Source organism: Cordyceps javanica, chromosome 5 (genome assembly GCF_051103115.1).
Source record: "Cordyceps javanica chromosome 5, complete sequence".
NCBI classification, from domain to species: Eukaryota; Fungi; Ascomycota; class Sordariomycetes; order Hypocreales; family Cordycipitaceae; genus Cordyceps; species Cordyceps javanica.
The window spans coordinates 1,230,072-1,247,568 of NC_139299.1; the positions used below are offsets into that span (position 1 = coordinate 1,230,072).

Genomic DNA, 17,497 nt, shown 5'->3' on the forward strand with positions numbered 1-17,497 from the left:
GAACATGTAACCAGCAACGCGTCGCAGAAACACCTGCGAGAGACTTCTCACGAGCACCATCACTGTCTTGAACTATCAGTATCGCATGTCCAACGTGTTGTACGCTCTTCTTCTGATGGCGCGAGGACAATAAGCTTCTTGATAAGCTCAACACCAAGCTACCCTTGACATATTTGAGCCGAACGCTGATTTCGGGTTTCTTGCCTGGGTCAGTACGCTGCTGGCATCAGTAGTCTTAAAAAAAAGGCTCCGGAAAACAATGTTGATTCACCGAGCCCGCGATGGCGTTACTGACCATTCTTCGTGGCAAGGCCTCGGCAGGAAACCCCCGGGCATGGGTTGCTCGCCGCCGCAACTCGTAGATCAAGCCTCTTGTCCCGACCGCGCGCGACGGATATCTGAGCGTGCATCGTATGATATTTGCATTGACACATGTAGCAGAGATCTCAGCACGCCGTGTTGCTTTGGCATAACACTACTTTGGCCAATCAGGGGTCGAGCGTTTTCGGCCAGTCGGGAGTCAAGATATAAGAGAGCATCGATGGAGCCGAGGCAAGAAATCGCAAGAGGAGTGCATATAAATCGAAAAAGAAGACGGGGCGAGTACTACGCGAATGAATACCTTTGACCAAGTGGCTGCATTTGCTGATGCCGGGCTACTGGCTGGTCGGCAATGTTCCTACGATGCACGATCTAGAGTATCGTTTCATAGGCAATGTTTGGTCTGTATGCATTGCGATTTGTGAAAAGTATCTACAACGCTACTGTTTCACCAGATGAGCAACAGACATGGGATACTCTCCACGGTTGAGATTAGCCCAGCCGTATTGCACAACTTCTTCCAAGCAATGTAACAATAATCTGGTATTAGCCACAGAGGATTGATGTTTCGCAGCAAAGCTGTCCTGAGAATGCTGTTATCGGAATCATATGAGAAAATTAGAGAACCCCAAGATGTACCGGTCCGAGCAACTGAGATACGGCAAACCCAACGAAGACACTTGAAGCTTGCCAAATAGTGGCCAGCCCCCCCCCTTCCCCTGCCACCTAAGTGAAATTGGTCGACTTCGTAGTGCTATGGGAATTCCATTACCAAGGCATTTCGAAATAGTGATTGATTCATGACTTGTTCGCTTTCCGCGGAGTGTAGAGCCACGGGCCGTCGGGCTCCCGCCGGACGTCATTGCCAGCCGGGGCCGCATACTCACCTTTTGCGTTCCATTATTAAAGACCGTTGCGGGACTCGGCGTCAATATGCATCTTGCAGGGTCACGACGTCGCGACTCCAGCTCTCACGACGTCGCGGCTGCAGCTCTCACCCGCTCGCTCGTGTGCCCATGACGTATAGGCACCTTCCTCCCTAATTGAACCCAGTTCTGGCATGGGACCCAAGTCTCGTGAACAATGAGCTGAAATCAACATGCGGTCATGCCGTGGTGCAAGCCAACGTCTCAGCTCGGGCGACGGCCAGCACAGGGATATCCATACATGGGCAGACAAAGAGCGTTGATGCACTAGATCCAATAAAACGCAGCAGGACTGTCGCCGAGCTAATTATAACTTAGAGGGCGGGCAAGGGCTGCGTGCGGCGGCCGCACGTGGGTCGTCGGAAACCACCGGTGCTACTAAGTAGGCTTCTACGTACCGGCCTCGCCCCATTGTTCAGGTTGTACAGGTACAATTCTTCAAAGTCGTACTTATTAGAATTGCTACTGACAGTACTTACGGAGTCCCTGGCCAAAACGATCCAAAGAGAGACAAAGTGTGTTGGAGCCATCTCCGTGGCCGTCCATCCTCCAGCCTCGGCACAGGTGGGTAGGGCGGCGACACCGAACAACGGCACGCGTGAGGCTCTGCACAAGCTGTTTTAGCGTTCCCTTCGGCCGGGTCTTCCCCGATCCTGCTAATAGTCCGTAATTCTGCTGGACTCTGCTGGACTCTGCTGGACTCCCAAGCGCGGCTGTGCATCACGAGCGATCGGGAATGAAAATGGCAAGTGCATGAATGGCAGCCAAATGGCGGCCAAATGCCACGGGGGAGAACAGGGTGCAATGCCGCTACCCTCTCATGACCAGGCCAGGCAGGATGGGCTCGGCAAGACTGGCTGGGAATGCTACATCCACAGCCCGTCTCGTGAACTCGTAAGACTCCATAATTAGTTGAACCACAGGAGACGGCACGAAGATGAAACTTGGATCATCGTTTTGGCAGGTTCGTCTTCAGGGCGACCCCGTGACTGGCAATTGCCGTCGTCGTCGTCGTCGTCGGTGTTTGGGCATAGGGCCGGAGCAATACCCGAAACCGTAGTACACGTCGCCAAGCAATCATCTGGCCGTACTGAGTAGCTGCCACTCAAAATAGGGCCGATCTGGTCGATGCAAGAATGCTCAATCTGTTTCTGCGTTGCTTTTTTTTGCGTGTACTCCGTACTCCGCATCCTCTGCGCCTTAGGACTGAAGCCACAGCTCAATTTACTCGAGTAGGGGGCCACGACGGCAAACCAGCCGGCGTCCGCGGGCTGCTGTCCAGGGCCGATGTCTCTTGAGATAATCTCATACGTACCAGTAGCAAGGCCGGGCTTCAACCCTTACTGGTGGTATCTGCTGGCTGATTCCATGCTGATAAATATTCAACCAAGCAAGATGGTTGGTCGGCACAGCATGGTCCTTGGCACGCAAATAGGTGCGCACTTCAAGAAACTTGGGACGCCCCCCGTATTCGTACGCAATTCATGCGACAGCGAGCAAAAGTTATAGGCGGACCGCGCTCACCTTTCGTCCAGGATTCCAGCCTGGCAATATCCACATAGCCAGCTCCATCTTCAGGGTTGCGGACCACTTTAACAGAATGCGTCAAGAAGCAGTGGTCAAAGCGCCCGGAGCTTCTTGACGTTTCAAGCCTGAGAGCCTGAGAGGCTGGAAGGCTTTTAGAACGACTCCATTTGTTCCATGCAGGTTCCTATTCCTTAGTTAGCGGCAGCCAAGGCGATTGCGACGCTATATTACCTGAACGACTTTGCCTCTTTTTGCAGACGCAGGCAAGGTACCAGGCGGGCGACTGATAGTCGAACATGCTCATTGCCCTTCATCCGTTGAACCCTTGTTAAATGTAAGAACGTAGCTCCGGCAGCTAGGGTGCGCGGATTTGACCTTGCAGGACAATCGCACTGCCAACCCTTTCATCTACGTCATAATAATGTCAGTGAGACGCTCTGTGGCTGCTCCCCAGGATGACTCTGATTGATCAACGGGCGAGTATGAGTGGCGGCTTCCAGCTAATCAAAGACCGGCTGGGGATGAATATCGTAGCAACAGAATGCATGTTTACTTTGAAGCAACTATCGACCATACGAATGCTTACATCATAGCGAGAGCGTCTATGGATAATCTGTAGTTGGTAGGTGGGTGTTCCATTCAAAGTTGGGCGTCACTCCGTTACCCGTTTGACCATGACGCCCACCTAAAGGTATGACTCAGGATGGCCTGTAGCCAAGACAGCAACACCCTACCTCGTCCACATTTAAAAAAGGGTCGCCCATGTGGCAGCGAGGAAACGGCAGAGTATTCAGCTTGTCAGCATGTCTCGATCGGCTGCGACAGGCGGCAACTGGAACTCGCGTTTTTGATTGTTGGAACACCCCTACTCAGTAGTACTTAACTGATGGTGGCCGGGCGGGCGGAGCAATAAGCAGCTGATATTCTGACAGAGCACTGTATTCCTAGAAGGTAGCAGAACAATTGCTTGTTATGTGTGAGAATAGAAGGTTGAGATTGGGTTTGGCGCTGACAGGCTGCATGAGCGCCACAGGTTCCCCGTGGCGGTGGCCGGCAGGCATTCCGCTAAGTTATAGTGCCTCATTTCGGTTGAGCAGCATGGTCTCGTCGTCATGTATTAGTCTCGGCCTGGCCTCTCCTAGTACGCCATATCTCTCATTTCCCAGCTCCAGTGGCGGTTAGAGAAGGGTTACGCCGATGCGCATCACTCGGCTCCTGCTTCAATTTGTATGTGTCACAGGAAATATCAGGCACGACCATGAACCGATATGGGGTTGGTGGAAGCATCAGGCCACGGCTAGCTGCATGCCAACAAGTAGCATTCTGAGCCAGCGAGCCAGGTTGCCAGGTTGCTAGGCTACCTATCATTCATGAAAGCGGCCGCAGGAGTGCCATGCAGTATTGCACGCAAGCGCCGCGGGAGGCTACCGCTGCTAGTTAAGTCTAATAATAAGCGAGGCTCGTGCTGTACGAGAATGATATGCTAGGCCGCGAGTATTGGTGGGGCGAAGTTGTATGTAGACGGAGAGCACCTAAGTAAGTAGAGGGTCTCTCGCACTCAGTACTGTTGTACTCCTGACAATTTCTGCTTCCCTGACTTCATGATGGGTTGTTATTTCTCAGCCTGATGTAGATGGAGGAGATGGAGGAGACGGATGAGAAGAAGTGACAGAAGAGATGAAAATAAATTCGGTGACTGTGATGGATGATTCAGGCTGCTATACAAAAAGACATACCTTCTCCGAAAGGCCTCTTTGTCCTTCCTGTGCATTATAGAGTTCTCCTTCAGCCTGGAACGTCGTGCAGGAATGCCGACAGCATCAAGTCTCCACACTTCGATGATGCAGTCGAGTTTTTGAAAAGAATTCGAGTACAAAGCAGAGACGGATCCCAATGTCCGATAGGCCGAACCTTTTTTACCTTTGTTTCGAGTCGATGCTGCATCACATGCTGCGTTGGTTCAAAGACAGTCATTTTGCAAATTAACATCGCTGCTAAAGAGAGCTCAACATGAAAGGGCAGCTGATAAGGCTTAGCGTGCTGCCAAAAAGTCAACTAGCGGAGCCGGAAACAGCGTCAAGCCAATTGTGCACGCCCCTTGCAACAAGTGTGGCAAAGCAACCTTTACAGTACGGTAGCGGCGTCTTGGATTTCCCTTGGCGAATCTGGGCAGCATCACTGACGGAGTATAGTTTCACGGGAGTTAATGTTATTCCGAAAAACGAGATCTGGAGTATTGGCGGCAAAACTGGAGATTTCTCGCAGGGCAGGCAAGCAGTGGCAGTGTACCCAAAGGAGCGGGCGTCGCTGCAAGCGGACGTCGACAAGCGGACGTCGACAAGCGGGACGCCTTGGACCGGAAGGTTGACACAGTGCTATTTGTAGTCTTTCGAAGCTCGTTTGGCAATCGCACCCGCCGAGGCCGTATCATTATTAGTTGGTAACCCCAGAAGGGCTCTGCCAAGTTAGTGGCATGAGTGGGTAGATCGATGGTGGCAGCAAGCGGCGGACGTTCGAATGGCCAAAGGGACAGGGTTTTATTAGACACACTAGCTCGGCGTCGAGTACCAGTACAGTAGATGAACCACGCTGCATGATGTTGCAAATGCATGCCATTTCGAGCAACGAACGGTGGGTGACCATGTGGCCTTGAGATGTTATGAGCAACTATGGTCTGGTTGGCGGTGTTACTCACCCTGAGCGTAGGGACAGGTGATTTGCCACGGCAGATTCGTCATCGAATGAACATTCTCAAGTGCCGCATGTGTACCTGGAAAGTACCTAGATAGGAAAAGATGTGTTGGTAGATAGGCAGAGTATCCGTAGATGATTCCATTCTACTTGACCAAGGGTGGCGGTGGAAACCGTCGAGTTGACTGACTCGTCAGCTACTTGTTTGCCGTTGTCTTTCGTAGGAAGCAACATAAAGAGAGTGACGGAAACCGCAAGCCGAATTTTTTTTTGTTTGTACAAAGAGCATATTCGATTGTCAACTGCATGTAGAAGCAGTTTGATAGATAAGCAGAATTGGTTCACGAATATGTAAAGATGGGATCGGGAGCGAACGAGTGCCCGGCATGCGAGGCAACGCCAGGTGATCCGTTTGCTGCCAGCTGCAAGGTGGGAGTAGATGTCACCGAGAAGGCACGCCACCGACTAGTTATCCGTTGCACACATATGCATGTCTTTGATAGAGCCTCGCGAAGCTTAGCTGGAACATTTCGAGAGCCTCGAATACGCTGGTGCATCAACATTTGTAACACCAAATCATCGGTCACTGCATCATCAGGCCCTGCCTCGCCCGCGGCACGAGTTTCGGCACTACAAGCTATCTACGCATCTACGCACAGGCAGCCATCGTGAGTGATCAGAATACACTTTCTTTGTTTGACTCACCGCCGCCACGACTCATCGGACACTGTGGCATCCCCACGAACGAGCCAACCACGGGAGGAGGGGGGCGGGCAGGCAACCCATCTCTACCCGCGTTACGCATCTAGACTCGACTTACACAGCGCCGACCGGCTACGAGCCACCAAAGGTTGGCGTTGGCGGCTTTGCAGTAGGGCCGGACAACCCAGCTATGGAAGCCGAGCGGCCGCCATTTCATCATACAAAGCCAGCCAGGTTTGACATCTATTACTCGCATATTCAGATAATCCCAACAATAACCTAGGAACGAATTAGAGTGCGGGCGCATCAAGGTCGCAGCGAGAAGCGGATTACGTCCCCTCCCAACACGCACACTTCCCGGGGGCAACATCGATTACTGGTAGACTGGGCTGTTACACTAGGTGCGCCCAAGGCAAGCCCAAGGGGAGGCCAAGTACTACTCCCTACACAGCATCATTCGTAGAGGCCGACAGCCGTGTCGTCTCGCGATTCTACAGGGATATATGTCTGGGGTGAATGGCCCAACTGATTCCTGCCTGGCACCACTCCACCCTGACCGTATTTCTTACCGCTGTCCCCCCCCCTTCGAACCCTGGTTCTGGGGCATCTCTCTTTACTTAGTACTGCACAGTATCACCACGACTGCCTGGACCAACGAAGGCGTGACCAGCTCCACGAAAGCGAAACTGCCGACTATACGTGATTGCGCGCAGGATATAGTATACCGAGACGACACAAGGATAAATCTTCAACACCAAGAGTTTATTGAAACGCCGATCCGAGTCAGCAGCACGCATCTTATACCGTCACGCAGCCATCGAAAGGCGACTCCACGAGAGCGCAGGAGCTGAAGGCGTAGCACCGCGAGTGGGAAGAGATGCAGAGCGCTCTAAAGTGGTTCGGGGCCGGCACGGCCAGCGTAGTGCCAGGTTCCAACCGAGAGAAGCATCAGCAGGAGCAGGCCAAACAAGCCAAGCAGGCCAAGCAGGCCTCGAAAGGCAATCCAGCTGTATCTGGATTAGCTGGGACTCCGCCTGGGTCGGCTTGCGGGCGACCTGGCTCCAGTAGCAGAGGCGGACGACTTGATGGGGGCTTTGGAGGCGACGCCGACGCTTCCAATTGTTCTAGGGCGATCCACCAGCAAAGGGCTGGCAGGCCGGATAGCGGCAATAGCGTCGTCGGTGCCTGCGACCAGGTAGTTGGGAATGGGCTTATTAGGACTGGGACTGAGAGCAGTACAGGTATAGGTACATGGATGGATAGCAGCGCTATTATTGCAGTCGGTACATGGACGAATGACGCAGGTCTAGCAATCACCACAGATGCGAGAAGCGACAGCGACAGCAAAAACAATGGCAATAGCGATAGCAGAGGCCTTACAAGAGGCGGCGTCGCCTCCTCCTCTTCTGCCTGGACAAGCACAAGTACTACCGCCACTGCAACACCCACCGCAACACCCGCTGCAGCACCCGCTGCTTCCGTCTTCAGCGCCCTCTTCAGCAGCCAGCCCGCCCCCGCCACCCACTCCGTTGCCCATACTCAGGCAGTGGCGCGCCCCCAGGCCGCTATTGTTGGCACTAACCTTTCTGCTTACAATAATACCTTGTCGACTTCTACCTCTCAGGTGGCCGATTCGCCTACTTCTCTCCTCTCCACGTCCTTGACTCTCTCACCATCTTCCCAACCCGCCACTCCTCCCGACCCGTCTTCCCATCTCCAACACTCCTCCGACCCTCGCGACACGCCCGCCCAATACTTTCCCTCGGCGGATTCTTCGGCGCGCGACTCTCTTCTGTCCGCCGCTCTGCTCGACTCCCTCCGCCGCGACGACGACGTTGACCTGGTCGATTGCGACCAATCCGACACAGACATGACGACCGGTCCTATGGGCCGCTCACGGCAAGACTCCTTTGTGAGCACCGGTCCAAAGCCCATCTCCGTCAACAACCAGAACCGCGACAACGTCAACCGCAATCGCAGAGAGTCCCTCGCTGGCAGCCTTATGGGCGGCATAAGCTGGGCTGGTATGTCCTTTGGCAGCTTCGTCCGTGATGAGTAAGTACAATGAATGCCCCTCACCCAACACCTACCAGCCCACCCCGACGCCTGCGAGCAAGTTATGATGGCCCTTTCCCCCCTTTTCCGCGCTTCTATTTGCCATCTATTTCCATTTGCTAGAGTGCCTGGTCTTTGCGACCGTGTGCACTGGCTACATGGCGGCCCAGCAGTGATTTGCATCGTCGCTGTCGGGCACACGGTCACTTTTTTTTAGGCTGCGGGGTGACGGTGCCGCTGTCGCAACCCACGCATTGTACCACCACCACCACCACCACCACCACCACCATCGTGACTAACGCATACTCTTCCAAACAGTGTCATGATGCAAGGCACATCCCCCGCATTTGGTAATGCCAATGCTCAGCCTTCCTCTTCGTTTCATTCCTCATCCTATCTGCCCAAGCTCGAAGCAAACTTCATGAGAGACTTCACATGCTGCGGCAAGACGCTTCCCAACTTGCACGACTTGCTCCAGCATTACGAAGAGGCACACACCCAGCCTAGTCCCAATGCTGCTCGTAATAATGCATTCGGCCAGTTTGGCGCACAAATGGGCATGCCGGTCAACTCGCAAATGTCCAGCTCCAGGACTACGCCCACCCCCGGGCAGGGCAATATGCAAGGTCTTGGCCAACAGCCCGGGCAGCCCCAGGGCGGTCTTGACAATGTTCAAATGAATGCCCTCAACTCGAACATGAACGATGACATGGATGCTGTGGCAGATATGGAGATGGACGATGCAGTCGGAACCATGGAGCTTGACGACAGCTCCCGAATGACGCATACTCGACAGATGTTTGGCCAGCAACAACGACCCCAGCTCGACATGTCACACGCCGGATTTCCACAGGCCCTGCGCACTTCCCAGCCCACCACGCCTGCCGTCGCTAGTTTTGGCTTGCAAAACAATCCCACCGTGTCGTCCGTAAATACTCCCACCCTCACCACCCAGCAGCAACATCAGCTCTCGCAAGGTGGCGCGCATATGGATGATATGGACGAAATGGAGGGTGATTTGCCTGGCATGCCGATGGGTGGCAACGTCAATACTCTGGGTGATATGGACTTCTCCAACGGTAACCCCGAGGATGAAGACTCAAATTTCTGCATTAACGATCCTGGCAAGCATCTTTTCAGTCCCAACGGCGCTTTCCCGCCCGGCGGCAACCGCACTATTCAGGCCCAGCTCGCCCAGCTCGGACTTACTCAGGGCCAGTTTGCCGACCCCGAGACGAACAAAATGCTACTCCAGCGCCTACAGAGCATGATGATGCCCGAGGAGCACAAGCCTTTTAAGTGTCCAGTCATCGGCTGTGAAAAGGCATACAAGAACCAAAACGGGCTCAAGTATGTTAACTCCCATATACCGCCATGACCATAGTGACTAACTCAGCGCTCCAGATATCATAAAGCCCACGGCCATCAGACGCAACAGTTGCATGAGAACGGAGACGGCACATTCTCGATTGTCAATCCCGAAACAAGTGCACCATATCCTGGAACTCTTGGTATGGAGAAAGAGAAGCCATTTAACTGCGAGACTTGCGGCAAGCGATACAAGAACCTGAACGGTCTCAAATACGTACGTTTTGTGCTCCCTCTTCGTGCTACATGCAGCCATTCGGTAAACTAACAGCATCCATAGCACAAGGCGCATTCGCTACCTTGCAACCCTGAGTTCAAGTTGCAAGCCATGGCCGCTGGATTGAGTTTGCCTGGAATCACTGAAGATGTTCCCCCTCAGTAAGGCAGCTGATCAGCATCCCGCGTGGTGTCCGAGACGCCGCCGACATTATTACGCATGCTGGCCACGTGCATCCATCTGTACAAAGCTGCAATATATGCAACCCTGACTCTGTTCGGCCGTTGACGGCCTGACGGGGCGGGGGTTTCTCTGGGGGCAGGCCCCAAAAAAGCTGGCCTTTCATCTTGGTCTAAAAGTGATTTCACGGCTGTCTAGGTATTATCTTTTGGTTCACGGTTCACGGTTCATTGCAACGGCGTTTTTTGCACTTCGTTTCGCGCCTCCCTCTCTGATGGCGACACTGAATTTGGGTACCTCGCCACTTCTCGGCAGGTCTCAAAGCGCTAAAGAGGGTTGTTTCTTTCTTACTTAATTTCCACGATTCCCAAAAGGCCAGTTTGCTCCGTGCCGATCTGCCCGCAAAGACGGCTAAACGACGATCCCTAAATACGGCCGCCCCCGCTCAGCGTTCGCGTCATGCCAAACCACTACCTCAAACGACGTCGAAGGCTTCCCCGCTGATGTCTATCGACTTGACTCGGTTCGGAAGGTGTCTACTGCTCTGCAGCCACTTAGGAGATCAGTATAACTCCAATGCGCGGTCGGACAACGGGGACGACGCACACGCACAAGTCAACTGGATCTTGCCCTTGGTTTTTCTCTCTTTTACGATCTTCACCTTCTTTGATTGTCTTTTTATGTTTCTTGTCTACTTGTCTATCTCAAGCGTACGGGCCATCTGGAGCAAAACTGGATCGATCCAGCTTGTCAGAGCTTCTTTGGTCCATTGGGGCTTTTTGTAATGACGTTACTGCCTTGAGCTCCGTCTGAAGATGACCGATCTGGGACTCCACGTTCGGGTCATACATAACGCGCCATGAAAACCAGGCGGCAAACCGATTCCCGCATTCCAGTGCACCACGAAAGGAAAAGAGTATTTGCTCCTCTATACTATACTTTGACTGCGTCGCGAGAGGTTGCAAGGGATACAGAAAAAAAAGTCGTTACTGGATTTCTGGATTGCTTTTCCATTCGTGCCGTTCAGGTTGCTTGATATTTATTCTTTCGCCTTGTCTGGTATTTTTTTTCTATGTTTGGTCTTTTTGGTTTTGATTTTTTTTGTTTTCAACACAAGGAGAATGGTTACACAAAAGAATACAGGGCAGAATATTTTTTGTATTTTGGTTTAAAAGATTCATCAATTCATGTTTGTTGCTCTTGCTGCTGCCCGTTTAAATGGCTTTGCACGCTGTGAAGTTGACGATGATGAGCAACGTAATTCGTGATTCCTGACTGATATATACAAGCAAGACAACGAAAAAGAGAACAGCAACATGGGCCGAGAGGGTGCAACACAAACCTATAAGATGAACATGATGAGTAGCCAGCCCAACGCCAAAACAATGCAGTGGTGCAAAAGCAACGAAAGGAAATTGTGACGAGTCAAGAACAAGGTAGGTTCTTGACAAGTGGCAATGAGACAAGCATAACTATCTATGTATGGTGCAGTGCACATGAGCAAAGTCTGCTTTCTGTGTGCAACAAATTACAAATCGTCAAATGAGGCCGCGTGCCTCGCTCTGTGAGTGAGCAGGGGCTACGGACCAGGAGATCTCTATGAAACGAGAGCAAGGGCGAGACAGCGGCATATTGGCGCGGCTTCAGGTCATCTCCATGCCGTCATCCTCTTCCGCCTCGGACTCGGCGAGCTGGTTGCTGCTAACGCTGTTTTTGCGGTCGTCGCCGTAGCGGCTCCCGACGCCGCCGCCGCCACCCATGCTGGACCATTCAAGTTCTTCACCGGCGACGACGCGGCCCTCCATATCAATCTCCTGGGAGAGTTCGACGAGTGCGTGGCGAGGCAGTCGCAGAAAGCCCTGTGTGCGGACGATGCGGCCCCAGTGCGTCATACAGAGGCCGGCCGCACGTTTACGCAGCCACTCCTCGTCGGCGAGGCCGGCGGAATACCAGATCAAGCAGGCGTTCTCTACATCGAGCTCCTTTGCGAGACGGTTGACGCACAGAAGCCGCAGGTGCGGGATGCCGTACATGTTGGCCATGACCAGCAGGCCGGTTACCTCATCGATTCCGGTGACAGATTCGCCACCAGCCTCAACGGCGCCGTGGATGCCGTCGGTGTACAGATAGAGCAAAAATGCACGTACAACAGGATACGGCTCTGGAATGTGCATTTTCTTGGTATGGAATTCAGCCATCTGAGCATTGTATAGTCTTGCAAAGTGGGCCCAACGGGCTTGCAATATCAGCTTGTGAACATGAATCGGTCTTGATGTCGTGGCGTCGGGTGCAAGCCAGTTCGGTGTAGTCTCCTCCGCGCTGCGAATAAGACCCGAACTGAGCAGTTCATCGTCTTCGACGCCGTCCGCAAGCGCTGTGATGACAAAGTCTGTACCGCTGCCTGACTCTGGTGGTTTGTCAAACATCTTTGCCAGGTCTGCGCCAAGACCATGAGAAGGTTGATCGAGCGGTCGGGCAAGAGCCGAAGGTCGAATTTCGACACTGGGTTGTGGTGCCAGCTTGTTTCCGAGTAGGCCATACCGCCGAAGGTCAACTTCCATAACATCACTTAATACCGTTAGCGAGGCTTTTGTATCGCTCTACTCAAACTCACCTAAGATATAGCTCATAACCCCCGGGGCCGAATTCTGGCCCAACAGGGTCAAGAGGGCAACCCAACAGCCAGGCTTTAGTGCCATCTTCATTCATAGTACAATAGTGCCATCTGTAGCCTGATTTGAACATTTCATGGCCATCTGCAAGTTTTTGCCAACGTAATGTGGTCAAGTCTAGTGCAGACAGAGAGCATTCTCGATGTGTAATTGTGGCAGCTGGTGAGACAAAGTCGAGTAAAGTGCCTGACGAGTAGATATGGAAGTGAATACCAGAACCCTGTGACGGGCTGTTGGGTCCCGAAGTAAATTTAAGAGCAGAGATCGCACCTGGGGCCATTGGCGCGTATGCCTTCAACTGCACTGAGGGGGGGTTGACCTGGGCTGTACGTGAATTGGCAGCGTATCCGGTCGTTCCAACTGCGGTACTATGGCTCATTGTGTATGGCGGTCGAGGAGAATCGGTACGGTTGCCACTAGCGGGCCGGTCATAAACACCAAGTTGGGGTCGTGAGTCGAAGGCTGGGGCACCTTTGAGATCCAGCCACCACATGTCGCTGACCTTGTCCATGTCTTCGCTGAGCCCACCGAACACCCAAAGGCGCTCGCCCCAGATGTAGGCAGAATGATCAAACCGCCCAATAAAGCGCCAGGTTTTGGACCAGGTAAATGTTTTCAAGTCGAGGTAGCAAAGGTCATCCAACACATAGTTGTTTGTACCAGTAATTCCGCCAATAATAAACAGTTTATCTTCGTGTAGTGTCGCGGCATGTCTGGCTCTGCCCTTTGGTATAGGACCAGAAACTACTGGCTGAGTCCAGTGCGCGGTCTTCAGGTCGAAAATGATCAAATCGGATAGATAAGTGCGGTGTTCGTTTTCGCCTCCAAATACCAGGAGTTTGTCGCCTTGGTAGAGGGTCGCAGTATGTCCTGTGGAAGAGTTAGCAGAATATCATAGTCGCCAGTATGGAGTGACGGGACACTATACCCATGCGTACACCTGGTATGTCACCATAGTTATCAACCAGGCTCCATTGGTGGCTGACGAGGTCGAGTCGCAACACATGGTTGTATACCTCGTCTGTATACTGATCGAAGCCACCGAAAGCATAAATTTCATTATTGCCACAGTATGTAACCGAGGCATTCACAAGACATGCCGGCCGCTGGCCCAAAGTCCGAGTGACCTTCGGCCGATAGCCATCAACCGACGGCCGGGCCGTGGCGGCGGAGTTGGCCATGATATAGGTGTTGTTGGAATCGGGGAGGGCGGCCGGGGGTGTTGGAGCAGCCATGATAGATGGCGGCGCCGAGGACCGGTGGCTTGATGTGTCGGGTAGCGAGAGGCCGTCACCAGCACCAAAAATGGAGTTCAGTGTCTGGGTGGCCGGGGTGGAGGGTTGCGCCATGACAACAAGACTCTCTAGGTGCGCTATTCTCCCATATCAAAAGGTGGTCGACGGTGCATCCCGTTGGGTAGACATACAAATTCGAGTATGCTGTGAACAATTACTGGCCAACACAATGGTAACAGCCTGTCCGCGTCTGAGACCTGGATGATTGATGAGAGTCACACAATGCTGCAAGCGCCGATGACAGGCGTCAATCGGTCAGAGCAGAGTGAACGTTGGCAAAAATCATGTAGCTCCACTGCCACCCGCACCATGCAGGGGCCGGTGTATCGGTCAGCCGACGCTAGGCCTAGTTGGGACTAGCCATAGCTATACCCCCGATGAGACACGGATTAACTCTAGTCCGAGTTCTTCCGGGCGCTGGACAGGGCCTCGTCGGTTGCCTGGACAGACAACTTGTGGGGCCCAAAGTAAATAAAAGGTTACTGTGCATTGGCAGCATCTGGTCGACTTTGTTCCACCAATATTCACCCTCATACCAAAGATCCCATCTATATCCTTTGCCCGTTCAGTTTAAAGCTATCATAGCTTACTTGCACACTTGTACGCTCTGCATTTTGCACATCGAAATTCTTGAATTGTTTCGAAAATTGTTACGTTTGACTTACTTCCTCCGTCAGACACTCTACAGACACTCTACAACGCCAGGCTTTGGCAAGAAAGGCATCCTCGATCTAATCGGGGCCCATCACCTCTTCCTCTTACCAGGAGAGAGTCTCTAAAGACCAGGAGCCTTTTGTTAGCGTGTCTTGGAGTTCCTTTGATTACATCGATGCTTGATTTGCGCTCAACACATCCTACATCTACTACATTGAAATCCCCAACAGTCCGACCTACACCTAAGAAATAAAATCACCAAAAAAAACCCCTCTCACACATTCATGATGTCAACAGCCGCGGTTTCGACACCAGTCAAGTCCCACAAGGGGCTTTTCTCCTCCCGGACCGCTGGGGGGCGTATGCCGCTTACACCCTCTCCCCGCCAGCAGTCTACAACAACCACTGTCCCCGTGAACCTCAACTCTTCTCCATACACACCCGACGGATCAGGAAAGAAGGATTGCCGTGCCGTCAAAGGCCCCAAGTCCACGTACGGTGGTAACCTCATGTCACATCTCTCGCGCTCCGTATCGATGGCTTCCAGCCGCGGATCTCCAAAGTCGAATATTGCCCTCGGTGCGCAAACACCGCGCAAGGCCTTCGAACTTGGTGTCTCCGATTTTACCCTGACAGGAACTGGTGTCCCAAAGACTCCCGCAAGCACAAAGTCTAAGAAGGGCTCGCTCCGTCTAAAGCCTAACAAGACAACCATCAACTATGCCGGCGACCGCTTCATACCCAACCGCAGTTCTAGCTCAGCCATTGCCAACGCTGGTTCCAGCAAGCTCGACCTCTCCGAGAGACAACGGCCCAAGTCCAGCACCGGCGGTTCGTCCGCCCTGGCCTCCGCAGCAGACGATGCTGCTGCCGCCTTCGAGCGACTGGATATCAATGGCGAGGAGGCCGATACGTACACAAAGCCTTCACCGAATACGGTTGCCTACCAGGACTCGCTTGCCGATGCCTGTGGTGTCAAGCTCAACACTCGCATTTTAGAGTTCAAACCTGCCCCCCCGGAGTCCTCCAAACCAATCGATCTTCGCCAGCAGTACAACCGACCGCTCAAGCCGGTTGGCGTCAGCTCAGCTCAGATCCGCAGGCGCATAGCCACCGCTCCCGAGCGTGTTCTCGATGCCCCTGGCCTGATTGATGATTACTACCTGAACCTTCTTGACTGGAGCTCTGGTAACCAAGTGGCCATCGGCCTTGAGCGTAACGTCTATGTCTGGTCGGCTGATGAGGGCAATGTTAACTGCTTGCTCGAGACCAGCCCAGATACATACGTCAGCAGCGTCAAGTGGTCTGATGATGGAGCCTATGTCGGTGTCGGTCTTGGTACGGGCGAGGTCCAGATCTGGGATGTTTCTGAGGGGCAAAAGATCCGAAGCATGTTTGGCCATGATACCCGTGTCGGCGTCATGGGCTGGAGCAAGCATCTCCTATCCACCGGTGCCCGAAGCGGGCTGGTCTTCAACCACGATGTGCGCATTGCGGAGCACAAGGTTGCAGAGCTTGTTTCACATACCTCTGAGGTTTGCGGCCTCGAGTGGCGCTCTGATGGAGCCCAGCTCGCTACTGGAGGCAACGACAACCTAGTTTCCATTTGGGATGCTCGCTCGCTCTCTGTCCCCAAGTTCACAAAGACCAACCACAAAGCTGCGGTGAAGGCACTGGCCTGGTGCCCTTGGAACATGAATCTCCTTGCTACTGGTGGCGGCTCCTACGATCGTCACATCCACTTCTGGAACTCAACATCTGGCGCTCGCGTCAATAGCATCGATACCGGTTCCCAAGTAACTTCGCTACGCTGGAGTCCTCACTACCGTGAGATTGTCAGTTCCTCTGGCTTCCCTGACAACTCGCTGAGTGTCTGGAGCTATCCCACCCTGGTTCGCAATGTTGAGATTCCCGCTCACGAAAGCCGCGTTCTCCACAGTTGCCTGAGCCCTGATGGGCAGATGCTTGCCACTGCTGCTGCAGATGAGAGCTTGAAGTTCTGGAAGATTTTCGAGAAGAAGGCTGGTTCGTCGGCCGGCGTTGGTGCCTCTGGTTCGTCCAGCAAGGCCGAGATGGCCAAGTCTATGACCATTCGATGAGTATACGGCTCTTGAAGCCGCACGGTAGGTATGCATTTTTCCCTTTTCACAGACGATAGTCTCGTGGGTTGGGCTTGCTTGTTCTATTTAACGGCGTTGGGGAGTTGTTGTCTGCCCTTCTGCACGTGGTTCGAAAGCGCTTCTCCACGATGAATGAGTACATGGAATGGTCTGGGATAAGATGCAGAGACCAGATGATACCTCATGATTGGTCAATTTTTTATTTCGATCTACTAGATTCTAGGGTTCAGGATAGTTAACTTTGCAAACGAAATTGTGTTTTACTTTTTTCCCCGTGGTCCCAGTCGCCTATCCAGTGAACAGGTTGGCGCTTGGCATGGCATTCAAGGAAATGACGAATATCAGGCAGGCTCTGCTGTAGTGATCTATCGTGCCTGATTTCTGTACCAATGGACTCAGGTTGGTGATCGACGATGTATCTTGGCACGTGTTGGCCGTACGTACATTGTAGGTTGGTAGTGGTATTTATTGATGCTCCAGAACCATTTTTTAGCGACCTGCGGCCAATAATATAGTGCTCTGACAGCTGTTGACCAGCGGCAGTCCGCAACCTCTATTAGTGGGTGGCGTTGCCTGTTGGAGATGACTAATGCGACCGCCATAGAAAGTGTAAGTTTCCCTGGTGCTTAGCAACTCTCTCCAGTGCACACTACCCAAGTAAACGGCACCAGATTGTTCTTCAGCAAGCCATCGCAAAAGAACCCCCGGTAATTTATCACAAACTCTGCTACGATTCCACACTGATCTGGCGCAAGCGTACGGCCACATA

General features: G+C 53.0%; 3 protein-coding genes across 3 annotated transcripts; 2 read left to right on the forward strand and 1 right to left on the reverse strand.

Moving 5' to 3' along the window:
* Positions 1-7,422: 7,422 nt before the first annotated feature.
* On the forward strand, positions 7,423-9,972 carry V2A60_007615 (zinc-coordinating transcription factor SFP1; the record flags this gene model as incomplete). The annotated part of the gene is made up of 4 exons (XM_083258899.1): positions 7,423-8,222; positions 8,541-9,572; positions 9,627-9,807; positions 9,871-9,972. 4 exons carry the CDS (start codon positions 7,423-7,425, stop codon positions 9,970-9,972), a joined length of 2,115 nt encoding a protein of 704 aa, XP_083115025.1.
* Positions 9,973-11,630: 1,658 nt separating this feature from the next.
* On the reverse strand, positions 11,631-14,008 carry V2A60_007616 (uncharacterized protein; the record flags this gene model as incomplete). Its single annotated transcript, XM_083258900.1, has 3 exons — positions 11,631-12,555; positions 12,602-13,529; positions 13,588-14,008. 3 exons carry the CDS (start codon positions 14,006-14,008, stop codon positions 11,631-11,633), a joined length of 2,274 nt encoding a protein of 757 aa, XP_083115026.1.
* Positions 14,009-14,895: 887 nt separating this feature from the next.
* On the forward strand, positions 14,896-16,707 carry V2A60_007617 (WD40-repeat-containing domain protein; the record flags this gene model as incomplete). Its single annotated transcript, XM_083258901.1, has 1 exon — positions 14,896-16,707. The coding sequence occupies one exon, from the start codon at positions 14,896-14,898 to the stop codon at positions 16,705-16,707; it is 1,812 nt and encodes a 603-aa protein (XP_083115027.1).
* Positions 16,708-17,497: the final 790 nt, after the last annotated feature.